Below are 27,856 nucleotides of genomic sequence, written 5' to 3'. Positions count from 1 at the left end.
CTAAAAAAGGGTCCAGGCAAGTAGGTGTGAAAAACCTCAGCTTGAGACCCTGGAGAGCTGCTGCCAGTCTGAGTAGACAATACTGACTTTGATGGACCGAGGGTCTGATTCAGTATAAGGCAGCTTCATATGTTCATATATATGCAGCTGCCAGTGTGACCTTGGGTCAGTCACAAGTTCTCTCAGAGACGTTCCCTCAAGAGCAGTTCTCAAAAGAGCTCTTTCAGCCTCACCTATTTCACAGGGTGTCTGGAGAGGAAGGGAAAGGGGATTGTAAGCCACTCTGAAACTTTGAATGAAGAGTGGGGTATAAATCCAATCTCTTCTTCTTCAACGACTCTTTGGCTTGACAAGTGACAGTTTCCACTGCCTTTGCTTGAGCTAGGAATCAATGTAGCTGAAAATGTCTTGAACACAGCACCAAGGAATAAAGCCATGATGCCTATGTTCATATTACGTGAAATCACAGTTTTCAGGCTGCTAAGATGCAGTGTTGAACCACGGTTTAATTCAACTAACTATAACTTACCCCAAACCCAGCCCACTACTACCCTCCTGTGATTACTCAGGGTACCTCAAACTGGGATCCAAAATCATGTTTTATTAACTACAGTTAGCCTTAACAATGATTTTGACGACATTCCACATTGACACTCGGGCTTATTCCTTGTTTGTTTCATGCTGGTGCTGCCCACCCTGTCTACGGTGTTGTCTGGCAAGAGTGGCTTGAAAACAAAACAGCTCTTTCCTTCAGCCAGCTCTTGATTCAAACTTCAACCTCTCTCGATTCAACTTCAAACCATGCTTTCAGATCCTGGTTTGATGGCTCCTAATGAACCCACTGAGGTGGCTTGTATTCAGACAATCAAGTAACCACGGTTAGCGTTAGTCAAACCTATGAGACAACAGGGAGGCCAGTGCAGGTACTGGTGGATTAATATAGGATTTTCTCTGTAACGTTCTTCAAGGAAACACACAGCTTCCTATCATTCCTCTGTACTGTCATGCAAATATATATATATATATATTTTTTTTTGGGGGGGGGGGGGGAGGGGAGCTGAGAAAATTTAGAGGCTGAGAAAAGATGACTGCTTACAGACAGGCAGTTTAAGGCCATCCAGAGACGCCTCAGAAACCGACTAGAAAAACCCGTCCAAATGCAAACATATGCTGCCTGCCCCCATCTTGTATTTACCCCATCCTCTGGCATCCTGAGAGTGGCTCAAAAAACTATCACTTTTCAAGTGGTAGTATAATATTGTGGGCTCAATGCACGAAGGAGATGAGGTAGCAGTGATCATAGCTCTTTTATTAAGTACAGCATAGGAACAGCTGAACTCAACTGGCTAACTGGGCCAACGGGGCCAACTATATACACATCAAGGTTCCCGTGCTAGGATGCCATTGGATCATTCAGGGCAGCAGGGATTTGGATCCTACTGCTCACTGTTCCTGAGGCCCCAAGCTCAGTCCTAAAGGCTCCAATAAGCCAGGCAGGAACACCATTAAAAAACATACATTAGTCCACATGCACAACAGGTAGTAAATTTCTGAGCCGCATGCCAGTCGCCTCTTTGGTGTCTGGACGCAGAAGCATGCAAGCGAGGAGGATCAGTGGTGTGAACCCGCCAATCCGCTCTAGGTTCTCACCGATAGTCTTTTTAAAAAAAATTGCCCAGAATGCATGCGTACACATGTGCACGACCCCTAAAATGTACGGAAAAAAAGAAACCCAATCCATGCCAAGGGAATGGTGAGCTACAGCTGCCATGGGTGGGGCAGGGGCATCTTGCGCTGGAGCGTGTGGATGGTTTGAAATGCTTCTTTTTGAGCCTGCCCAATTTGGGATGCCTCCCATGTGCCCCAAACTCCCTGTCTGTGAGCAGCCGATGAGGGTGCATTTTACTTGCGTAATGGATAATTTGACTTAAACATTATTCAGGGACTTGTTTTTTTTAACCTGTTTTAACGTTATTTGCCCCAAGTTTTTGGTGACAGGGAGGGGGGCATTATACAGAGATGCCAACTTCCAGGTGGGACCTGGGGATCCTCTGGAATTACACCTCATCTCAAGGCTACAGAGATTAGTTCTCCAGAAGAAAATGAGTGCTATGGCACTGTACCTCACCGAGGTCTCTGTCCTTCTCAGGTTCCATCCCTAAATCGCCAAGAGTTTCCCAACCTGGATCAGGCAACCCAACCCCCACCAGTGGCTGGGGGGAGGGACCTGGCAACCCTAGGGGTATAGTTAAATAAATAATAAAGCAACAAAGAAAAGGAGTTATGAAACAGTGCCTATGGCATCTCTCTTGTCTTTAAACCGTACTGGCACCTCCACCCCCACTCCCCAAGCTCATGCAAACATAAGTCTTTGTTCCCTCACTGATAGTTTCAAAACTCCCAGACACCATCTGTCCACAACTGAGTTGCGTGCCTGCTTAAAGTCCAATTGACATGCAAACTACAAACGGAATTTAACTGCACATCACCGGGTTTAAGGCACAATACATCACGCCTTTGCAAAAGGGGTGTGAAGGAAACGCATCTCACGCTCGCAAATCAGACATAATGCCCGATATTCAATGAACCCTTGAATAGTCTCATGGAGCACGGCTGAGGAATCAACAATAATGACAAAATGAGAAAAAGTAACCTGTGAGAAGGCAAAAATTCTGTGTGTGGACCTCCCCAGGCAACGGAAAGATGTAACTCCAAGTATTCCCGTGACAGAGAATATAAAATTACAGTGCAATCCTAAGCACAGTTATACCCTTATAAGCCCACTAACTTCAAGGGACTTAGAATGGTGTAACTCTGTTTAGGATTGCCCTGCCAAAATATCCATTGTGCATTTAAGTTCTGAAAGCTGGCTACTGTGCCAGTGAAAAAACTAAAGATTTCTAACTCTGTACAGGCCCAGAGATGATGGTACTGCAAGACCGATTCTGTGCGTCCCTTGAAAACCTCAATACTGGCCTCACAAACGAGAATAAGGAAAAAAAATCAAATTATTCCAAATAATTCACCCAAATGTGAGGAAGATGCAAATTAAGGCATTACAATGCAGATCTGATTCCTCCCTCATTTATTCGCTGTCTCCCTTTCACAACTGTTTTCTTGTCCCCTATGGCTTGTCACTCTAACAGAATTCATCTACATTCGCTTCCCTCTCTTGCTTGGACAATATCCTCTTTTATACACTGAGACACAGAAAAAAGAAGATGGGATGTTGCAATAATGGCGAGCCATCAAGCTTGGTGGAATTACCAAAGACCCCTCCCTCATCTACCAGCTTGCCACCTACAACTGTAAATCTTGCTTTCTGGAGCGGGAAAAAAAAATCTGGCTAATCTAAAAAAGGGTCCCCGCCCCCCATTCTGTGGGGAAAACCTTTCTCCAAGTTGTTGTGGGCATCTTTCACAATCTACTGAGGTCAAAAGCAAAAAATACCATTGGGTTACAAGAAATGGAATTTCACATTTTTAAAAAAGGGTTCAAGGTTCCTCAAGACTGCAAAGATTTTGAAAGCTTTTCGTTCATCTGGATTTGGAGAGGATGCCAAATATTTCTGGAGGGGTTTTTTTTAAAGAAACTTTCTTTCATGTTGTTATGCAGCCAGTTTAACAGGACATAAAACATTTGTGAACATGTGCAGAATTGGACTCTAATTTGGAGAACCGGATTTGATTCCCCGCTCCCCCACATGAAGCCAGCTGGGTGACCTTGGGTTAGTCAGAATTCTCTCAGAGCTCTCTCAGCCTCACCTACCTCACAAGGGGCCTGTTGTGGGGAGAGGTAGGGAAGGAGATTATAAGCCTTTTAGGTAGAGAAAAGAGGGGTTTAAAAACCAATTCTTCTTCTTCTGTGTTTCAAAGCAACTGAAGCCAGAAGAGGAAAAATGGAGAAAGGAAAGGGTAAAGACAGAACAACACTGACAAGAAGAATGACTGAACCAAAGCTATCCAGAGATACCCTGTTCTGAGGACTTTATACCTCCCAATAAGAAAAGGCTGTAGTACCTCTCTCTTCAAGGTGGAATAACAGGAGGCAAGGCTTTTTTTGAGCAGGAAGCCAGTTCTGGCTGGCTTGGCATTAGGGGGTGTGGCCTAATGTGCAAATGAGTTCATCTCAAGGTGGTGCTTGGAGTTCTCTCAGCCTCACAGCTTGACTACAGAAATCAATTCCCTTGGAGAAAATGGCAGATTTGGAGAATGGGCGTCTATGACATCACATCCCAGCTCAGCTCCTTCTCCACCCCAAACTTTGCCCTCCCCAGACACTACCACCAAAGTCCCCAGAGTTTCCCAAACTGGCGTTGGTAATTTTAGACAGGCAGTGGAGGAATACCAGCCCCGCCTTTGGTTTTCTCCAGTGTTTTCCCAGGGAACACCACAATAGGTGCATCTTCATTAGACCATTTGGCCAGCCTTGCGTCTCGGTCTCATTTCTCAGCTTTATTTTGGCTGTGATGCAGCTATGCCGGCAAAAGAATGCCAGGTTCCAGAACTCAAGTCTCAGCAACATTTCTGAACTATTGAGATGATGTAGGATCAGGCTCTTCCCCCTGAGCAAGACCCATTGTGTTCATCATTCCTATAGCTGGAGCATGCCATAACCCAAACCCTCCAGGGTTTGATAGGACCAGGACAGCAGATACTGATCGAGTTGCCAGGCCTCCTGCTATGGAGGCAGACCTTCAGTCATTTACCTCTGCTATCCACTGCTGCTCTGAACAGCACCGGGGACAAAATAAAGGGGAAAAACTGCTGCCAGCCTCTGCACTTCTTGGTGCAACCTGGAAGTGACAATGGGTAGCTCTAGGAATTGATGTGAACTCTATGATTACCACTTTCACTTCCAGGTCATCGACATCCCAACTCCATGTCCCTACCTCCCAACTCTCTCACTGGTTGCTAGACTTAGCCTAGCAACCTTAGATACTGGTGTTCCGAAGGCAAAAGACCCATAATTTACTTAGCCCCATGCTGTCTGTTTCCATTAGCCCTCCTACTTTTAGCTTTCTTGTGTTTTTTTTTAAAGTGATTTCATATGCAGAGAGATGTTTATTCATGGCATAAGCCAGCAATCTAATACAGTAACCAAGTCAAGATCCGTAAAACAACTTACATGGTTTTATATGTTGGCTGCTTTTAAGGGTAAATATAAGAACCTATCTGTGCTCAGATGATACAATGCTTGCTCATATCTGATCTTCTAATGTGGATCACAGTATTGTAGATATTTTATTACTGAGCAGGTTGTTAGCTGCCATGTGAATTTTCTGGGTTGAAAAGTGTAGGATATAAATATGTGCAAGAAATAATCCAATCTGGATTTGATCAAAGCGGGGATAACAGTGGCAAATCACGCTTGTCAAAGAAAGGCCAGAGCTGACACACCAAGCAAAGTTGGGCGCGGGCAGTGGAGGAGTTCTCACATTTTGCTGTCATCGCTGCCACAAAAAATGTCAGGAAAACAGGCCCCACCCTGTGCTAATGACAAGCCTCCTCCAACTTGCTTTGTCGCCTCTTAGCCTGTGGCAAAACCAAGGAGCCAAATAAGATGGGTGGGTGGGTGGGTGAGGGTGTCTGGTGAGCAAACATGCCTAGGAGCCTGGCGGAACGTAGTTCTCCCTTGCCCCATTTTATCTTCATAACAATCCTGTGTGGTAAGTTAGACTGCAGACTGGCCCAAGCTCACCCAGTCAGCTTTAGAGTGGACTAGGGTTGGAACCCAGACTGCCTCAATTCTAGTCTGAAACTTTAATCACTATGACACATAGGCCTACAGTGTTTCACACAGCCACAGACAAATGGCCATAGTTACTAGCTAAAGGTAAAAGAAGCCACTGCACACACATAGTGAGAGAGAAAGATGAAGAGACTGGGCCAAGGTCACCCAATGAGCTTTGTGGCAGACTGGGGATCTGAAAACAAAATTCTCTTAACATAGGTCTGTCCGTCCATCCATCCAGGGGTGGAATTCTAGCAGGAGCTCCTTTGCATATTAGGCCACACACCCCTGATGTAGCCAATCCTCCAAGAGCTTACAAAAAAGAGCCTTGTAAGCTCTTGGAGGATTGGCTACATCAGGGGTGTGTGGCCAAATATGCAAAGGAGCTCCTGTTAGAATTCCACCCCTGTATAAACGTTGTGAAAGCAACGTCATCCCAGACTTTACCTTTTTATCTATCTATCTGGGATGGGGAGGGAGGGAGAGAGAGAATGAACACCTGGATCTGGATGGCCTGACCTGGATGGCCCAGACTAGCCTGATCTTGTCAGATCTTGGAACCTAAGCAGGGTTGACCAGAGGCGAGCAACGGCAAGTCACACCACCTCTGAATGTCTCCATAAGTCCCCATACCTCAGCTGCAACTTAATGGCCCTTTTCACCATTATCATATAAACAAAGCTGGGAAAAAATAGTTTGTTCCTCAGTGCAAATATATAAGGAATAATGCAGTACGTACATCTCCAACTTTTGGGGGAGAACCATGCTTAACCTTGGCCTCTGCTTCCCACCCTCCACCAGACCGTGCAGAACAACTACTCAGAGTTTTTGTTTTACGGCCGTTATACGTACTGTTAGTGAGCAGATGGTTCTGCTGCAGAGGGCTGAGGGGATGACCACTTCCCAGGCTGGGCTGCCCTGACAGCGATGCATGGCTAACTCCGTGATGGGATCCCGTGGTGATGGGAGACTGGAGTTTCTCTTTATCCCATGAGGACTCGCTTCCACCTGAAAAACAGCGTGCACAATAGGTTTTGAAAGATTCATGTTGAGACCAGATTTTTCCTTATCTGCATAGGATGACGAGAACTCTTCTCCTAGCCTGATGGAATGAAGGTTAAGAAGAGGACGACCAGCCATGCAAATTCCAGCTTAGGTAAACCATCTCCCATTAGGGCTGATTTGAGCGTCACACAAATTCCTCCAGACCAGGCTGCAAGGCTTCTGCTGACCAGAATCCTGCTATGATAAAAAAAAAAAAAACTATTTGGCACTTTCTCAATAGGAAAAGCATGCCAGGACTGTACATTTCATAACACAAGCACAAAACTGAGTGCACAACACCCGGGATCCTCATTTTTAAAAAAAGAAAGAAAAGAAAACAACCTTCTAGTCCATGATAATGCAACGATGGTCTTAAAATTATGAACTCAATGGCTCAGGAATCTTCAGCGTAAGTCTGTGTCCAGCAGTCAGGAAAAACCCTTTCATTGCCCTGGGCAGGTTGTTGAAGGGTCATAGCCAGCAGGGGACACTGGGGGTGGTGCCCCCCTGTAGAATCTGCAGCACCCCCACTCAATTTCCCCCAATCTTGGGGAAGATTGGGTGGGGTTCTGCAGATTCTGTAGAGGGCACCGCCTCCAGTGCCCCCTGTTGGCTATGGCCTTGGGTTGTTGCCTTTTCATATGACCGGGGTGGAATTCTAGCAGGAGCTCCTTTGCATATCAGGCCACACAGCCCTGATGTAGCCAATCCTCCAAGGGCTTACAAGGCTCTCTTTGGTAAGCTCTTGGAGGATTGGATACATCAGGGGTGTGTGGCCTGATATGCAAAGGAGCTCCTGCTAGAATTCCACCCCTGCATATGACAATTGCATACCTGCAGGTATAATATATAAAAGTCAGATAATGAAGCTTTTCTTGGCACAATTTGTATTACCTTGGAACAGGAGGATGCTTGGTTTTCGTAAAGACAACCGGTGTGGTGTAACAATTAGACTTTGATTCAAATCCTCACATTGCCATTCAGCTCTCTGGGTGACCTTGAGTCAGTCACACTCTTTTAGTCTAAACTACCTAAGCGGGCTGGTGTGAGGATAAAATGGGGAAGAAAGACCCTCTGTATGTCTCTCTGAGCTTTTCCCAAGGAAAAGCACCATAAATATACTAGATAGATAAAATGCAGCCAAGACATTGTCTGGATACCCAGATGCACACCTTGATCTATGTGGACCCACCACTACCTTGATTTAATCAAGGACAGTCCCTGTTTGCAGGAACCAGCTCCTGGCTAAATCACTGCACTATCAAGTCTTGATTTTTGCATTCCAGCAATGCCTTGTTCAAATGTTGTTAGAACTTGTAGCCAAAATAATAATTCTTCAGGTCGCAGTACCTTCTTCGAGATCTTTAGAAGTTAAAACTCAAAGTGGATAAACATTTGCTTCTTTACTCTCAGCACACATGCCTGTAAACCTACATTCATGAACCGTAAAACACTACTTAGTGCAAAGGCGGTCATTTCACATGCTGGTAAGACTCGTTCTGAATTCATGAGAGCAACAAGTTGCAGGATGAAGTTTTCTCCTGGAATATCTTTAATGAAACACCTTCCCTCCCGGCTTTTAAAACAGTGCAGGACCAACTACAGTAGGATGAAGGAATATAGTCTAAAATCCTAAACCTATTTATTTTGTACTGGGAGGAAGGTGAGTGGAAAATAAGCCGGTTGTTGCAAGCATGCTTTTGTGACATCTTGCAGGTACCTGTATCAAGTCAAATCCATTTCCTACGACAAGACCTCTTTTCTAAATTTAGGCAGACGGACTGACAGTGCACTGTTAAACAAGTTACACCCTGATACACACACTGACTTCAACGTTCTGTTTAGGATTTCACTGTCAATAGGGCAACTGAACCCACCCCTTTATATCAAGCATTCCCCATCAGCCCAGTCTTCCCAGGTTCTCTCTTATTGCAACGTGCAATAAACAAAGAAACAAATGTGTGTGTGTGTAAGAGAGAGAGAGAGAGAGAGCAAACTAGACACCACCTCATAATATGAACTATACGATTAATCTTGTTCACGGGTGCTAGAGAAGCAGTGGGAGAAGAATTAAATTTTAAAAATGATCATCAGTATGATATCACTTCCGGGAAAACCCAGAAGTAATGTCACCCGTCTCTAGGGACTGGCCAAAATGTTGTGGTAAAACTGAGAAGCGATGTCGGTCCTCTCTAGGCATCACAGAAAACTCTGGTTTTCTCATAGATTTCCAGATTTCCCCGGAAGTGACATCACACTGTCAGCCAATGGCCCATGTCGTCCTCCTATCTTACTCAAAATCTTGTCTGTACATTAAGTCTCTTGCCATAATTATTAGATATAGACTAAAATAAAAAAGTGGCACAAAGTTTATTGAGGTTCTTTCCTTTCCTTGCTACCCCTTTAATAGCATTATTCGATTAGAGTTTGCATTGGTATGGGGGTGTGAGGGAGCCTATCTGGATTATTGACACTGCCAGGAATTCATTAACTTGATTTCCAATTAGAATCGGTAATACTTAGTTGACATGTAAGGGACAGTGGCAGGAGGGAAAATGTATCTTAATTGAAGATGAACGAAACAGCACAGAAACACTCAACATTCTTTATGATAAGCACTTGGCTAATAAAAGTGATTAATGCTATCAAATAGAAAAAATTTGAAAGATCAATGATTGAGGGGGGAAAAAGGGAAATGCTCCATCATTTTAATACTACAGCCAAGCTATGAATTACCTTTACTATTACAGATCTGCAATTTGCAAAAATGATGAGCAATGCATTGACAAAGAAAGATGCATTTATGTCGTGCTAAATTATACCATATGTTCTAATATAATGTGGCATAATTACAGCAGCGTTCAATAGCACTGCTATATTTGTGCCAGTTGTGTCAGCATTTCCGTCGTAAATTTAACACGCTGAACCTTGACTGTCCCAAATTCACACTGACGGAAAACTGGGCAGACCACTGTCTATGGCTGTGTATTCTGAGGGCCAAAAAAGAAGTGACGCTGGAAGAGGAAAATCTTTTTATTGGAAAACAGGGCCATGCAAGGCCCAGTCGAGGAAAAAGGGGGGTTAAAAAGGGGTTAATCCTCCTCCCTGCATGTGTTTTCAACAAATTTAAACTGAGACCCCCCCCTCCCAAGTGTGTCATAAATGCAATGCCAAGTAGTAGAGATATAAACTTTATAAAGGACACAAATACAATTGAAGATTTTTTTAAAAAGCTTAAAATAAAATATACTTAATATATTAGCACTCTTGCAATATTTTGTTTAACAGTTTCTGATAACTGAAACCTCTTGCTCTGAATAATTGCATCAAAATCTGGATAAAATATCTGTGCTGGAGCAGTCTTGAGTATGCTGTTCAGGTGTGTGTGTAAGTTGCAAACCTATTTTTATTACAGAAATCTCATGGTCAGTGCTTTGAGCCTAAGGCACAGGGGAGAACAAGAAATGGCTGGACATTGTGAGCTTTTGTACATAAGTTGCTTCATGTGCCTGTCAGCCCCTGGAGAAAACGACCCTTGGCACTTACCGTGAGGGGTCCTTCTCCCAAGAGGACAGGAGGACATCTTGGGTGTTTTCCCACCGTCCAATCAGGGAGGCAGGATTTTAAAAGATCTTCCTCTTCCTGTGACTGTGGGAACCACCCTTCAGTTCGGTGACTCCGAAAAGCAGTATGAAACAACTCTTAACATCTAATAAAAAAAATTATAACTTCTTATGCAAACAGTTAACAGTACGTCAGCTACAACTGTCGAACCGTGGCAGGCTGACATTGAAGGTTAAACCCTAGGACCATGGCAACAGACATAAGTGAAAAGAGGTACCCGTAGTAGGGTGTAGGACGAAAAAATAGGAACAGACTGGCCCAAGGTAGGGCGATAGACGGGAGGGCAAGATGTCCTCCTGTCCTCTTGGGAGAAGGACCCCTCACGGTAAGTGCCAAGGGTCGTTCTCCCCAAGAGGCGGAGGACATCTTGGGTGCTCCCAGAGCAGTATGTTACACAGGGTGGGGTCGCCCTACTCGGGCAGGACGTGTTGAAGGATTCGTCTGCCGAAGGCCGCGTCTGCAGACGCGTAGGCGTTCAGTTTATAATGACGAATAAAGGTGGAAATAGATGACCACGTAGCTGCCTTGCACACCTCCTTGACGGAAGCGTTCTTATTGAAGGCCGCGTTGGCAGCCGCGCTTCTGGTGGAATGCGCTGTTATTCCTGGTGGAACCTTGAGGTGTAACGCCTTGTACGCCTCAGTTATGCACTGCTTGATGGCGTAACTGATGGCAGACTTGGACATCTTCTGACCCATTCTGGGTTCAGCTACGTTGATAAACATGGCCTCGGACCTACGAAATGTCTCTGTCCTAATCAGGTAGATCTTGATTGCCCTGCGTACGTCCAAGGTATGCCACGTGCGTTCCTTCGGGTGCTTAGGATCCGGGCAAAAGGATGGCAGGTTGATTTCCTGGCTTTGGTGGAACCTAGAGGAAATTTTTGGGCGGAAGGTGGGGTCTGGATAGAGGATGACCTTGTCCTTGTGAAATACGCAAAGCTCTTTCTTGACTGATAGCGCGCCGATCTCGGAGACCCTTCTGGCCGAGGTTATTGCCACTAGGAATATGGTCTTCATGCGCATTATTCTTAATGGCACGGACATTAGTGGCTCGAAGGGAGGGTCGGTTAGGGCTGAAAGCACCGTATTTAGTCTCCAAGTAGGAAAGCGGTGCGTTTGTGGTGGAGAACTCAAGGAGGCCCCTCTAAAGAACCGCCGGATGTGTGGGTGAGATGGCAGATGAACACCGTCTACCTGTTGGAGCACTGATGCCAAAGCTGCAACCTGTCGCCTGAGCGTGGCTGGTTTTAGTCCGGATTGGAGACCATCTTGAAGAAATTGAAGAATCTTTGGGATCGTAGGCTGCAGCGGGTCCACTTGCTTTCTCCTGCACCACCTGTGGAAAGCCTTCCAAGACATGTTATAAATCCTAGTGGTGGAGTCTCTTCTGGAAGCCAGAATTGTACTGGTCACGTCGCTAGTATAGCCTAGGTCTAGCAACGATTTCCTCTCAACCTCCACACGGTCAGACTCAGCCATTCAGGATGGGGGTGCCATACCGGCCCCTGCAACAGCATGTCTGGTTGAACTGGCAGGTGGAGGGGTTCTTCTACAGACATCTGCTGAATTGAAGAGAACCAAGGACGACGAGGCCACCAAGGTGCAACTAGTATGACCTCGGCCCCCAGCAGACTGATCTTCCTGAGCAATTTCGGGAGAACCGGTATTGGAGGAAAAGCATATAGGAGGTCTTGCGGCCATGGGGATGTTAAGGCGTCTGTGGCCTCCGCCCGGCTGTGATAGTATCTCGTGAAGAACCGAGGGAGTTGATGATTCTGGTGAGACGCGAAGAGAACCAGTGCTGGCGGGCCGAAGTGGTCCACTATCCTCAGAAACAGAGACCTGTTGAGAGACCACTCCCCTGCCTGGATGCTCTCCCGACTGAGCCAGTCTGCTTGGACATTGCTGGACCCCTTGATGTGCTCCGCTCTTATCGATTTTAGATGAAGTTCTGCCCATTCGAACAACCTCGTGGCCTCCTTGTGGAGGGAACTGGACTTGGACCCCCCTTGATTGTTTAAGTAGGCTTTCGCCGCTATGTTGTCCGTTCTCACTAGTACATGCTGTCCCGACACTTGGGCCTGAAAGTGGAGTAGCGCCAAACGTATGGCCCGGAGCTCCAGAAGGTTGATTGGGGAGGTCGACTCCTTGGTGGACCACTGCCCCTGCGTGGGAATCCCGTTGAGAGTTGCTCCCCAACCTGAGAGGCTGGCGTCTGAGAACAGTTGTAACTCTGTCTCCGCGGCATAGATTCTCCCCTGTCGTAGGTTGGTGGTCTTGGTCCACCACAGGAGGCTCTCCTTGACTTTCGTAGGCACCGCCAGTGAGATGGAGCGTTTCTCCATAATCTGGAGTTGGTAGGGTCGGAGAAACATCTGTAGTTGCCTGGTGTGATAACGGCCCCACTGTAGCGCCTCGAGATTCGAAATCAGGAGACCCATGAGCCTTGCTAGCGTCAGGAGCGTCGATGATGATCCCTGAATCACCTGCTGCACCAGCGTCCTGGTTTTTTGGATCTTGTCCTCCGGGAGGAATATGGAGTTCAACCTCGAGTCGATTATCATGCCCAGATGTTCCAGTCTCTGAGTCGGGTGCAGATGGCTTTTGGGAAGATTTATTAAGAACCCGTGCTGTTGAAGGCATTTGACAGTGAGCTGGACGTCCAGTTCTGCTTCCCTTCTCGATGAAGATCTTATCAACAGGTCGTCGAGATAGGGGTGCACGTGAATGCCCTTCTGCCTGAGATGAGCTATCAGATTCACCAGGATCTTGGTGAACACCTGCGGCGCTGTCGCCAGGCCGAATGGCAGGGCCCTGAACTGATAGTGGGATCTGTTCACGCAGAACCGGAGGAACTTGCGGTGTGTGGGTAGGATCGGAATATGTAGATAGGCCTCTGTTAGATCCAGAGACGCCATGTAATCCCGATGATGTAGAGCTTCTGTAATGGACCTGATGGACTCCATTCTGAAGTGCCGGAGTTTGATGTTCTTGTTCAGGAATTTTAAGTCCAAGATCGCCCTCCAGTCGCCATTCCTTTTGGGCACAGTAAAGAAGATCGAATAAACACCTTGATATCTTTGATTCAAAGGCACTTGTTCTATAGCTGCGATTTCTAAAAGGTGGTCTATCGCTCTGAGGGTGATATCTCTCCGCCCCGGGTTCGAGCGAAGGGGGGAAACAATGAAGCGGTCTGGGGGTGGGCGTTTGAATTCTATCGGGTAGCCCCGAGAAACAATGTCCAAAGTCCAAGCGTCCGCCCGTGACTCCTGCCAGGCTTGATGGAAGCGCAGCAGGCGGCCCCCTACTGGGATATGTTCCCAGTCATGCCTTACTGGGCTTGGAGCCCTTCTCAAACTTGTCCGATCGTTCGGGTTGGTTCCGCTGGAACCGAGAGTTGGAAAAGTTTTTGCGAAAGCTTTGCTTGGGTTGGCCCCAGGATGGTCTTCTGTATTCTTGTTTAGGTTTGGAGAAGCTGGCTGGGGCACGAAAGGAACTAGCGCCAAACCCCCGTCTGTCGGGACGTCTCAGAAATTTTGGCATGGCCCTCTTTTTGTCCCGTGTCTCGACCAGGATCTTCTCCAGGGCGTCCCCGAACAGCTTTTCTCCCTGAAAAGGATAGCCTGACACAATAGATTTAGAGTGGTTGTCGGCTGGCCAGGCTCTCAGCCATAAGCCCCTTCTTGCAACGGTGTTAGCTGCCATTGCCCTGGCTGAGAATGAAAGATTGTCCAGGGAGGCGTCTGCTGCGAACTCTGCTGCCCGCAGGAGTCTGCTGGTGCCTTCCAGGACCCTCTTATCCGTGTCAGGAACGAGTTGTGTTAGACGCCTGACCCACACTATTGCTGCCCTAGCCACTATAGAATTAGCAGCAGCCGCCTTGATGGCCAGGGCTGTAGCCTCATGGCTCCTCCTCAAGGCCAGGTCAATTTTCCTGTCCCAACTATCACGGACTGAACCCTGGCCGTCCTCAGCTAGCAACCCCTGGGACTGTAGGGCTGCCACTGGAGCATCCACCAGAGGTACCTGTAACATGTCGTTAGCGAAGGGTGGAAGCTCGTAGAGTTTCTTGATGGAATTAGGGACCTGCTTGCTGACGCTGGGCTTGGCCCATTCTGCCTTTAATTGGCGTTCAAAAAATTATGGGAAGGGGAAGACCTTGTCCGAAGAGCGGTATCTCGGAAAGAACTCTGAGTTCCCCCTGGGCTTGTTTTTGGGGTTGGTCAGGGGACTTTCCTGTTCTTCAGGTGACCCCTGAAGGTCCAGGGCAGCTAGTACTTTGGGAAGGAGAGTTTGAAGCTCCTCTGGTTTGAAAAAACGTGAGGAGGGTTCTGGCACCGTCGTGCTCTCTAACTCTTCATCTGAGAGGAACTCGCCCTCTTCCCGTTCCCCTTCATAGGATTCCTCTGACAAAACCTCATACTGGGGTCTCTCGCCCTCCAGGAGGACGCTGGTTGAGGAACCCCTTGGGACCTTAGAATATCCCCTGGACCTCTTGGGTGATGGGGACCTGGAGGAGGGGCCAGGACTAGGGGACCTTGGTCTCTTATGGGTGGCTGCCATAACTGCAGTCCCCACAGTCTGCCTTATAGTGTCCAGAAATTCTGCAAATAAAGAAGGTCCCATAAAGGGTACGTTACCAGAGCCCCTCTGGGGCTGGTAGGTCTGCGATGTGTCCTGGGGTGGCTGGTCATCGAAGGTGCCGGAATCTCCCGCCTGGAGATTGGCATCCGACCTCCCCCGCCATCGGAGGCCGTCCGCTTCATTTCGCGCCTTTTTGTGGCGCTCAAAATGGCCGTCGTGGCCAGGTCGCAGCTCCGAGGAAGCCTCCTCGGCTGCAGATGAAGACCAGCGCCGCTTCCTTTCCACTTTTCCGCCCCTACAGGGCACGTTGCCGGCAGCCCAGGCAAGCCCCAAGGTCATGCCGGCTCCGGGAAGCAGCCTTTCGGCCCCGCGCGATGCGTCGGGCGCCGAGTCATCCTCCAGAAAGGGATCTCTTCCCCGACGTGCCATGCGGCTCCTCTTCGCGCCACGGCTAGCACTTCGTCCAAGGTTGCCGCGGCGCCGCTATTCTCGCAGCGGGAGAAGAGGAAGGGGGAGGGGAGGAGCAGACAGGCACAGAAAAGGCTTGTAGTGAAAGCAGAAGACTGCAGGCTTGAGAAAAGAGAGGCACAAAAGTAGATTAAGGTAGGAAGAAGAAGAAGGATTTTTTTTTTTTTTTGAGGAAAGGATAGACAACTTTCAAAAAAGAATAGGAGCCTATTCTAAACGCTTGCTCTCCCTGTTGAGGCAGGAACAGAACTGAAGGGTGGTTCCCACAGTCACAGGAAGAGGAAGATCTTTTAAAATCCTGCCTCCCTGATTGGACGGTGGGAAAACACCCAAGATGTCCTCCGCCTCTTGGGGAGAACAGAGGCTTTGCTCTGTAGCTCCTGTGTGATTGAGCAAGCCTGGCAAAGCAAGCTGTGATGCAGAAGGAAGCAAGAGAGAGAGAAGGAAGCAGATGACACAGTAGGATGCTTGTGGGCCTGCTGATCTGGCCCTTGGGCCACATGTTTAACACCTCTGCTTTAACAGGTGAAATCATTTCTCAGAAAGGAGAGTAAACCCCCCTGTCCCCCTGTGACTTGACTTCCCTTTTCAAAAAAGGCTGGAAGGTCTATTCACAAATCCCACGGTGTCACATCTAAGGTTGCCAGTTCTGGGTTGGGAAATTCCTGGAGATTTGGGGATGGAGCCTGGAGGAGACAGAGTTTAGAGGAGGGGAGGGAGCTTAGCAGGGATGTGATACCACAGATACCTTCAAAGTAGCCATTTTTCACTCTCTGATCTCTGTAGTCTGGTAATCAGCTGTAATTCTTGAAGATTTCAAGTCCCCACCTGGAGGTTGGCAACCCAAATCACATCTCACTTCCAATAGTTTATTTCCATTGCAATTCCTCACAGGGCCCTAGCTTGTCCCCTCCCCCTCTTCATCCCCTTACCTTGCCCAGTTCCCTCAGTTGCATGGGAGAGATACCTTTACGACCAACAAAGGTACGAATATTTTGCCTTGCTACAGAGAGAAAGTTGTGTGTGTGTGTTTTGATTGGGCTTGTTATTCTAGTGCTCTCCTGGATACAAATGGGTTTGTCTCCCCTTTATCACTCTATTCATGTCCTCAAGATCTAGTCTTTCTCAGTAGGAAAGCATGTGAACTATTTAGATGAGGAATAACAATGAGCCAGTGATGTGGATTAGGCTGAGAGTGTGTGTGTCCAGACCAAATTCACCTAGCACATTTCCTCTGATTTTTCTTTCATATTTTCCTTCGATTCATTGGAAATGTTGAACTTAGGCTTCCCAGACAGTAGATTGATACTGGCCACTATACATGGCTGTCTCTCTACTGTTGCACTGCCTCACAGAAGTTGCAGTTATTTCTCTAGGGAAGACTATAGTTTTGTAGACAAACACAAAGCCCTCAGTCTGTGCCATGGTGCCTTCACATATTCTTAACCAGCACATGAAGTGACTTAGGTGCAAAAGCTCACAATGCCCTGTCATTTCATGTTTCATGGTCAATGCTTAGGGTCGAAGCACTGACTTTGAGATTTCTGCAATAAATGTCAATAAATCAAGAGTAGATTTGCAACTTACACACTTGAACAACATTTGAACAGCATACTCAAGGTTGCTACAGTACAGACATTGTCTCCAGATTTTGATGCAAAAATTCAGAGAAAGAGGTGTCAGTTACCAGAGATAAATAAAATACTGCAAGAGTGCTAAAGTTTTAAGCATGTTTTATTTTAAGTTTTAAAATCTCTTTAATTGTATTTGTCTGTGTCCTTGATAAAGTTTGTATCTCCACTACCTGGCATTACATTTTATGACACACATGGCCTGGCCCAACAAGGTCTTATTTATGTCAGATCTGTCCCTCATAACAAATGAGTTCAACACCCCTTAGTGGAAGAGTATATCTATCTGTATATCTATCACCCCCAGGCCCAGCAAGGCTCCCAGATGCTGTGGCTGAAGAGGAGGTAGGTTTTTACATTGTCTACATACATGCAGATAAAGTTTTTTCTTTTTTTTGGGGGGGGGGGATTTATACCCCCAAATTTATCTTTTTTTCGGTAACTCTGGGGCATCCCCCAAGTTTCCAGAAAAACCTGTTTCGCATACAGATTCCAGTCCCCAAGTGGAAGTGAGGGATCCCCCAATTTTGTGGGCTTCTGCCTGCCGCTGGCCAGCAAGGGGAAGCCCCACACTTAAAAGCCATGACCCTGACATGATGGCATAATGCGGAAGTGACCTCATTATGCTGGGGGGCACCACACAGCGACACTCTGGATTTTGGGCAAAACACTATGGTTTGAGCCCAATCTTACCACAGAGTTTCCAAAAAAAAAAAAGCCAGTGTGTCGCAATGCGACATTCCCGGTGGGATGACATCTCTTCTGTGTGACATCATCATGTCAGGGCCATCACATGCTGCGGTGTCATATCCCCCTCCCACGAAAGCTCCCTTCCACCCCCCACCAGCAAGGAGGTAAGACCTGGCATCTCTAGTTTAGCATCAGGGTGGCCTTGACCCGTTGATTTAGGTATCGGCAGATGGAGGCTAGTCTTCTCTATCAGATTATATACATTGACAAGCTTTCAATAAAGTTCATGCTAAAAATGTAACATGTGGATGTAACAAACAAGTTATATCAAAACGGTTTTTGTCTGATTATGATAAAATCTGGATTTTGTGAATATTTGACTGGGCTTGTAAATAGTTTTTTAAACGTTTAATTTAAAAAAGAGAAAGTTAAAAAAATATTTTTGTCTAACAGATGGGACTGGCTTTGAATATCTGTTGTGTTTACATTCAGTGGCAAGTCTGGAAGCAAAACTGAACAGAAGTTCATAAAGTTCCACTGTCTTCAATGAATTTTTTCTTAGAAATTCCTATTGTCAGTTTCTCCAGTTCCCTCCATTTAAAAAAATGAAAAGCTGTCGTCATCTTCTTTTTCTTCCTCCTGTATCTTCTCAAAGAGTCCAGTTCTACACTATTTGTGTGTACATTTCCTGCAACTACCAGCTCTTTCAGACCGATTTTCTAGTTGTACTTTTCTGGTTATGCCTTGAGCCATGAGAAAAAAGGAGTACATGAATAATCAATATAAAATTTCCTGTACTTAGTCCTTAACACTAGGTTATCCTCTTACAAACAGGGAGCAATCAGGGTTGCTTTGACCTGCAGAGAGCCAGTTTGGTGCAGTGGTTAAGTGTGCAGACTCTTATCTGGGAGAACCGGGTTTGATTCCCCACTCCACCACATGCAGCTGCAGCGCTGGGATGGCCTTGGGTCAGCCATAGCTCTGGCAGAGGTTGTCCTTGTAAGGACAGCTGCTGTGAGAGCCCTCTCAGCCCCACCCACCTCACAGGGTGTCTGTTGTGGGGGAGGAAGATAAAGGAGATTGTGAGTCACTCTGAGACTCTGAAATTCGGAGTGGAGGGCGGGATATAAATTCAATACCATCTTTATCATCTTCTTCCTCAATGGCCCCAGAATACTCCTGCCCTGAGGAGTCAGGTGACACCAGAGGACAAATCAAATGCTACTGTCCGATATAAAGCTCCCAAATCGGTTAAGTTCCCTCAGTCTAGGCCACTTCCCTGGGAAGGCTGCCACTAGGCTACTGAGCTTTGGTCCACCTGACTCAAGCCTGGCCATTAACTGGCTGGTTTCTGACAGAAAAGGGCCAGCTGGTCAGCCCAAAGCGTTTGCCCACCCTCCCGCCTGAGCGCCTGGCAGACACACTCCTCACTGGGGAAATGTAATGCAGAGGAGAGAGATGTCTGTTAGAAAAATCGAAGGTGTGTGTGATTAATGAATTTTGCCATCTGGGCCAGCAATTCATCACAATGAATAAAGCACGTGAAGCTCCAATAGACAAACAAGATGATGATGAAGTTTTGTCACAAGCCAGTCCCCTCCCCCGCCCACAAATGTCCTTTATCTGCTCAGCGACAATCAGGTCACAGCTAGAGCAGTGCTTCTAACTGGTCAGCTGTTGTACTCAAGGCTACATTTGACTCAGCACAGAAAAGGCGGCTGGGGGGTGGTGGTTTGCTTGTTTGTTTTTTGCTGCCTCTGGAGAATTAATTTTGTCGCTGCCCTCCTCTTGGCATTTCTTCATCTTATGTCACAATGCATACGGTGAACACAACAACGGCGCATTAAATCACTGAGAGTTGATGAGGATTTTATTTCAGAATGTCTGTCACACCTTTAAATATCATCAGAACTCCGCTGAATTGGACCAGTGGCTAACACTACATTTCACACAGAGGCCAACCAGTGACTCTGGAAGGTCAACTAACGCAGCATACAGGCCAAGCACTTCCCCAGATGTTGCCTCCTACAAAGGGACATTGCCACCCCCCAGTTGCCTCCCAGTTTTCAGAGGTCTGCTGTCTCTGAAAGCGGAGGTTCCCTTGAGTCACCGTAGTTAGCAGCCACTGATGGACCTCTCCTCCATGAATCTATCTCCTCCATTTTGAAAGCCATCTATGCTTGCAGATGTTTTCTTTCCTTACCTTTGCAAAAGTGACTTGTCTTACCACATTTTTTTCTCCTGCCCTTTATCAAAAAAGCTCACGGGGGGCAAGCACAGTTTCCCCTGGTTATCTCACAACACAACACTGTAACGTAGATTTATGAAATATAAGGGATACCAGCTCAAATGACAAGCTGCTAGGCTGCCTCTATATGCCTTTTCCAAAAGGGGAAGGCAGTGGCTCTCTCTTCAAGACACTTGCAAAGCAGGCCTTGAGGGCATATTATAATTACACCTTTCCCACTTTCCCATCCCTTCATTCAGTTAAAAAAAAAATCAAGACAATTACAATTCCCATCACCCTCGGCAGGAAATTATGATGGGGAAGGTCATAGTTTCCAGCTTGTTATCTTTTTTGCAATTTTGAAAGGTAAGCTGATAAAAGGGCTGTATTTAGTGGAAAGCAAGGAGGTAGTTGCTAACCTCCAGGCAGGGCCTGGAGATCTGGAATTGTAACTGATCAGCAGATGAAAGAGGTCAGCTCCCCCGGAGAAAATGGCTGCTTGGGAGGGCAGATCTTATAGCATCAGATTCTTACTGAGCTTCTTCCCTTGGGTTGCCCGCTCTGAGCTGGGAAATACCTGGAGATTTGGGGGGGGGGGCGGAACCTGAGGATAGTGGGGTTTGGAGAGGGGAGGGACTTCAATGGGGGTATAATGCCACAGAGTCCATCTTCCAAGGTAGCCATTTTTTCCAGGTGATCTGTCACATAAAGGTTAGTTGTAATCCCAGGAGATCTCCAGCCACCACCTGGTACTTGGCAACCCTACTCCTTCCCTCCTCGAATCTGCCCTTCCCCAGGTTCCATCCCCAAATCTCCAGGAATTTTCCAACTCAAAGCTGGCAACCCTATGAGGAGGAAATCAATTTGTTCTAATAAGTAACACACTTTCTTTTCACCCGTACCGTTTGTTTTTCAAAATAGTTTGACTCTTCTTATGGTAAGGTTGAATGCATGAAAGAATTTACATATCTGTAATATTTAGCTGCATATCATATACACAAACATTAAAAAATGGTGTTGGCAGAATTAGCGTATCCATCTTTGTTTATTTAAAAAAAAAGTTCAAGATGAGATCTGGATTGAAGCCAAAGACTTCAAACTGTTTTAACATTGATGGTATCAGAAGTGCGTTATGAATGTGTTTAAGAATTTGTTCTGGATAAAATTTTACCAAACAGATTGAGACTACATTATTGAAATCTTTGATGCACAATTTGTATGAAACAGCCTTATTTACTGATTTCAGTTCAGTTTTAATTCATTTATTGCTGATAGCCAATGGCTGTTCAATCTTAACATACAAAAATTAAGAAAAACAACACAAAGGCAGTAAAGGCAGGTGTCAAGGAAGCCGCAAGGGTGGGGGGTTGCCAACCTCCACGTGTTACTCGATCTATCACTATCACAATTGATCTTAAGATGACAAAGATTCATTTCCTTGGAGGAAAATAGCTGCCTTGGAGGGTTAACTCTATGGTATTGTACCCTGCTGAGGTCCCTCCCCCTCCCCAAAGCCTGTCCTCTGTAGGCTCCACCCCGCAAATCGCCAGGTATTTCCCAACCCCTATGTAAGGAGGAGGGGCATCCCACAGGGCTTGGAGACCAAGTGAAAGACCTTTTTCCGCCAGAGACCTTGGAACCACTGAGAGTCAGAGTAGACAATACTGAATGGCATGGTCTAACTTAATAAGGCAGTTCTGAATGTTCATAATGAGGCAGGAACTCTGCTCCCCCTTTTATAATACAGAGGAAGAACATTACTTGATTTGGCCTTCAGGCAAAAAGCTCTGCAGCAACAGAGAGAGAGAGAGAGAGAGAGAGAGAAATTGTTATAAATGGACCAGGAGCAATATGTAATTAATAGTAAAGATGCTTGTGTTTCTGAATCAGCGGGGAATATGGGCCTATTTGACACAGACAAGATGAATCTATTTCCACCAAGATGGGGCGGGAAAAAAACGGTGCCATCGAAAAAGCACAACACATTTTCTATCATAATTAAGGCCATTGAGGGTCCACATCATTTACTAAATAGTGGATGCACTGTGTAAATTAAGACGATGATCCATGGCTGGATATATTCCAGATAATGTCCGTATGATAGATGCTAAACAAGAAGAGAAGGAACAGAATGCCGGGGAACAGAGACGGAATGTACAACATTTCAATGAGAGGCGGAACCTTCCTCGTGGAAACCAGTTCAGCTGCGCGGATTTCAGAATTTATAGAAGAAGAGGCATTAGGCACAGCAGAGATGTTATCTTTATGAAGATATAATATCCTCTTAGGAGTATTATTTTATTGGCTCAGTAGTATCTTTTAGCTGCGTTTGATATGCAGGGGCACAGAAAAGAATTAGTTGGGAGGCCCTGAGCCCAGGATAACCCCTGCTACCAACCCTGTGAATTGGATCTGAGCTGCGTCCCTGTGCAGGGGCAACAAAGGACTGCCTGAATCTTGTTTAATGTAGTGAGTCAGTTTGGAGTAGTGGTTAAATGCTCGGACTCTTATCTGGGTAGGTTACCAAGTCCCCCGCAGCCTCCGGCGGGGGACTTTTTTCATACACACAATGTGCGCATGGTGTGCCTTCCGCTCTAGGCATTTCTGGGAAAACTCTATAGTTTTCCCGGACACTAGAAATTTGGGAGGCAAAAACTCTGTGGTACCTATGATACCATAGAGTTTTCCTGGAAACACCTAGAGTGGCCGGCACGCAGCATCGCCAGCAAAATGACATCACTTCCAGGTAACGTAATTGGGCTGGTGATGTCGGGGAAGGTTCCACCCTCTGGCCCACATCTCCAGGGTGGGGGAACCCCCACTCAGCCCAGGGGCTTGACAGTCCTATATCTGGGAGAACTGGGTTTGATTCCCCACTCCTTCACTTGCAGCTGCTGGAATGGCCTTGTATCAGTTATAGCTCTCACAGAGCTGTTCTTGAAAGGGCAGCTTCTGGGAGAGCTCTCAGCCCCAACTACCTCACAGGGTGTCTGTTGTTGGGGGCGGGGAGGTAAAGGAGATTGTAAGCCGCTCTGAGACTCTGAGATTCAGAGTGTAGTTTGGGGTATAAATCCAATATCTTCTTCTGTAAGGCAGCTGGTCCTACAATGATCTATGCAAGTCAAAGGGCTTTTATATTCAACCACACAGGATGAGTACTTAAGTTGTGGAATTCACTAGCATAATGTGTGTGTGTGTGTGTGTCTACATGCAGAACAAGGAAAAATGTGAATGAAGGCAGCATGAGATGTATACAATTACACATATACACACACACGAATCAGACAACCTGCTGTATTCTTACAATCACACTAATGTTATAACAGGAATAGGTTTTCAGAAGCTTTCAAATGCTATTTAAGTGAAGAGGCCTAGGGAGAATCCCACGAGGGCCAGTAAGTGGGACTGGAAGAAGCCAGAAAAATTTGGATTTCAAAGAGCTATAAGTGTATCCAATGAAAGAAATTGTGATCTCATGCACTAGCTTCTTGATCTGAGCATAAGCCAAGCCTCGTGTTACAGGGTTAGTTTTGTGCAACAGCTTTAATTTAAAAGAAATAAAAATAAAGTTTCACTTGGACCGAAGGGGTGGTTCTGCACACATTATCTGACTAATCTGCATTTGAGACTAATTTGCACACATGTGTTCAATGTTTGCAAAGACCATTAGAGAAATGTTATAAAGGGATTTTGATTTCAAAGTGTCTTCAAATGTTTTTTATGGTTTCTCCTTACTTGGGATGTACTGTATTAATAACAGAAATACTGCTGTTAAGGACCATATTAATAGCAGAAATACTGCAGTTAAAATCAACGTTTGGGGGGTTTGCATCAAATTGGCATTAAAAGTAATAAACAATAACAAAGTTTATAACAGAAACATAATTAGGACATTTGTCAAAGAACTAGACGAGACCCAAATGATTTTCCTGATCTTGCAAGATTTTTTTTAAAAACTACCTATTCATAAAGCTTTGCTTCTATCTAACCCCAACACCCCAAACCATCGTATCTCTAGCCCTAGATGAACCTTTACTGTACACATGAACCTCAATCAGACACATATAGTTTCAGGTTTCCTAAAAGAGCCTTGTTAGAAATCCTTCTTTGTGTGTCCCCTCTTCCAGAGAAGTGAGGTGGGTAGGCACAGGGCCTTCTTATTAGTGGCACCTTGATTTTGAAACTCTGTTCTCACATCTGCTCACTTAGTGCTAACCAGGCCTCGGATTCAGTGGGAGCTCACAGGAGCGCAGCTCCTGAACCTTTCGGAGAGTTCCACCTCCTCCTTCTGAGAGTTCCACCTCCTTGTCTATTGAATAGTATGTGCGGATGCATAACAATCCCTGGATGAGCTCCACCACCTATTTTCCTACAAAATGCCCCCTGGTGCTAAACAATGCTCCACTTAGTCACCAGTTGAAGATTTTTTTTTTCCAGTTTACTCAAGTGTCTAGAGGAATGATTCCCTGCTCTCATTTTAGTTTGACTGATTTATTGCAAAGTTTGTTGGTTTATGCTGATGTTAACATTGTAATTATTACAAATGTGGTTACTGCATTTATATTTTTAACACTGGTTGCATTGTCTTTTTAACAGGTGGTGAATCACCTTCCTTTGGAAGAAGGAATTCTAGGAAAGACGGGAGCTGCCAGTGCTCTGGATTTCAGTCACTGATATTTCAAATGCAGTTCCTTCCAGAGAAGGCAGCTTTGTCAAATGCAAATCTGTCTCATAATTTAAAGCGGATTAAAAAAAAAGTTTTGAAAAACTAATCTAAATTTAATCCAGTGCCGTTTTTTTCCCCCTTTGCTTTCCAACTCCTTCTATCTATTTTTTAAATGGTGTGGTCTGTCTAAATGAAATCCACACTGTCCACTACATCGATCTGCCTCTGACATTTGATTTGTTGCTGTACATTTTGGAATAGCAGGGTAGGGGGGGGAGTGGAAAACTGAATTCCACAGTAATGCTTGCGTTGTCCAGGCCAGGCTAAATCTTCAAAATGGGGAAATGGTAGCGGTGGGGCTGAGGACCCCCAGTGGTATGGGGAGTGGGTGGGAATTTCATTGCCCCTAGCTCTTTCTCTCTGCCCCCCCCCCCCATGACTAAAAGAATGAAAAGGAATATTTGCAGAAGACACAAATCTTTGCAATTAGACTTACATCAGCCTAATTCATAAAAGGAACAAGTTCTAGAATTATGTTGCTGAGGTTCTGGAGTAGGTTCACCATCTCTGTTTTGGGAAATTCCTGGAGATCTGTGGGTGGAGGCTGGGGATGGAGGGTTGTGGGGTGGAGGACCTTAGCAGAGCACAATGCTGCAGACATTTTCTAAAAGGGAACTAATTTTGGTAGTCTGGAGATCAGTTGTAATACAGGGAGATCTCCAGGACCTAACTGGGGGTTGGCAACTGTAGTCTGAAGGACACTCAGAAGCATAACAGAATTCTCCCAAATTATTTCGGTTGCAGATGTGTCTGTACGTCAATCAACCGTTTCCATGGCACAGCTTCTGATTTTTCTTGTAGATCTGGATTTAAGGCAATAAATGTCTAAGCTGATTATTTTTATATTGGAGAGGATTCAAAAGGAAAGATACACTAAGAAACCAACTGCAGATTCCCTGAAACCTGCAAATTATAGGGAGGGAAGGTTAGAGTTGGGCATTTTTTAAAAAGGTGGACTAGAAATCTATTGAACAAAGCAATTCCCCAAAGAAGCAGGTTTGCAATAATCTAAAATGATAAATGAATGGCTTACAAAAGGCATTTCAGCATTTCATGCACTGGTTTGCACAGCTGCGTTTAGCGTGTTCTGTACTGTGCCCTCAATGTAAGCTATAAAACCAGTTAAGTTAAAATCTTAAAAAATGGAGAACTCCAGTGATGGCTTTACTGGTCTACTTCCAAAAAGTTATCAAGTGGTTCAGCAGATGTAATTACTGCTCAGCCCTGCCAAGGATTTGAAATATGCCCATTAATTCTGCAATTCCCTGGCTGTCCATCAGTCAGTCATACTTAAAAAATATGTCTGTCACAACTTAGGTGTGGTAATCTATTGATAATTGTACAATAAGAAGTCATTTTGGCGAAAAAGCAGAATATCTTTTTCAAACTTTCTGAAGGCCTCATAATGGCACTGCAAACAGGGTGCACAAAACAGACATTGCAGGCCTGCTGAAACACCAGAGACCTTTCATTAGATTTCTAAAGGCTGAACTGCAATATTCCTACAGCACTCAGCATGTCAGAGAACAGCAAGATGTCTGCCCCAGCCCTGTCAGTTGTGGTAAACCTAAGCCATACTGGGAACCCAAGACCAGCTGGGCCTGTTCCTTGGCTTCTCTTTCTAACACAAGAGGATGACTTTTTCACCACTCCCTGTCTCAGCATTCCTCCTCCTTTTGCATAGTTTTCCCACTCTCTCTTATAGTGTAATCCTAAATCAAGTTACCAACTAAGTCCCTTCAACTAAATGGGCTTAGAAAAATCTAACTCCATTGAGGGTCGCACTGTTATTCTTCCATTCTATATTCTTTTTACTGCTCAAAGCCATAATTTTATGCAGATCTATTTGAGAGTAAGAAAGCCAGTGTGGTGTAGCGCTTAAAGAAACCTTGGGCAACTCACCCTTTCTCAGGCTCTCCTACCTGACAGACAGGACTGCCAGGTTGTCCCCTATGGCAAGCGACCTGATACCTTTGGGATTTGTGCTCTTCCCGCTGCTCAACGGAACAGTAGGAGCAAACGGGGAGGACCACTGTCACATGAGGCCGTGACATCATTTCTAGTTTCCCGATCCAATGACATCAGTGTCATGTGACACTCCAGAAATTTCCCAAATCTTTATGATAGAAACAACAGAGATTGGTTGTACATAGTTTTATATTGTTATGTTATATTTTAGCTTGGTGTTGTGTTGTACTGTTATTGATGAGTTGTTGTTGTTGTTGTTGATTGGCCTAGAGCCGCAATAAACTGACTGACAGAGATTAAGAAAATTCCTAGAGTGCTACTGGTGCTGTGACATACTGGTGCATGTTCTTTGCAAAGAACAAAAGAAAGAAAACGGTGGCACTTTTATTTTTGGGATTTCTATTCCTGCCCTCCTCCGCAAGTGGGCTCAGGGTGGGTCAAAACAAATGGATAAAACAGCATAAAAATACAAAATATATACATTAAAATCCATAAACCAATGGTAGAGAAAACATGATGCTGAAACAAAACTCAATAGTGTAAGCTGTAAATATGCCCAAGGGCTAGTATATCAAATATGGGGAAGTGGAAAAAAACATTCACCAATGGGCAACTTAACAGAATGCTTGGTGCACACTGCAAAACAGACTAGGCAGGACTGGGCAGGGGAGGCCTCAACCAAAGGCCTGGCAGAACAACTCTGTCTTATAGGACCTGCAGAACCGTAATAAGTCCCGCAGGACCCTGATCTCACTAGGAAGGGTGTTCCAGCAGGACAGAGCCGGAGCTGAAAAGACTCTGGCCCTGGTTGAGGCTAAACAGATGTCTTTTGGGCCAGGGATTACCAGAAGGTGTTGTTCAGCTGAGAGCAAAGCTCTTTGGGGGACATATGGGGAGCGACAGTCCCACAGATATGTTGGTCCCAGACCGCATAGGGCTTTGAAGTTTAATACCAAAACCTAGAACTTGATCTGGTACTCAACTGGGAGCCAATGCAGCTTGCGAAACACTGGCTGGATAAGCGCCCACATTACAGCTACTTATTAAATCGGAATGCACCATAGCTGTGGTTCTTAATCCCAGGGTTTAAGAGGTCAGTGTTTCAGGGAGTTGCAAGTTATGCTCTAGGCTACTAAACAGGCTGTGGCTGACTCCATAT

General features: G+C 45.7%; 1 protein-coding gene across 3 annotated transcripts in view; it reads right to left on the bottom strand.

Moving 5' to 3' along the window:
- Positions 1–27,856, bottom strand: part of DACH2 (dachshund family transcription factor 2) — a 506,599-nt gene that overhangs the window by 120,105 nt on the left and 358,638 nt on the right. For all 3 annotated transcript variants that reach the window (XM_060249310.1, XM_060249311.1, XM_060249312.1), the window contains one exon: positions 6,586–6,741. In XM_060249310.1, coding sequence (XP_060105293.1) covers positions 6,586–6,741 — 156 coding nt within the window. The remainder of the gene's footprint in view (positions 1–6,585; positions 6,742–27,856) is intronic.

Source organism: Heteronotia binoei, chromosome 11 (assembly GCF_032191835.1).
Source record: "Heteronotia binoei isolate CCM8104 ecotype False Entrance Well chromosome 11, APGP_CSIRO_Hbin_v1, whole genome shotgun sequence".
NCBI classification, from domain to species: Eukaryota; Metazoa; Chordata; class Lepidosauria; order Squamata; family Gekkonidae; genus Heteronotia; species Heteronotia binoei.
The sequence above is the reverse complement of the archived record's forward strand: the minus strand, read 5'-3'. Positions and strand labels throughout refer to the sequence as shown.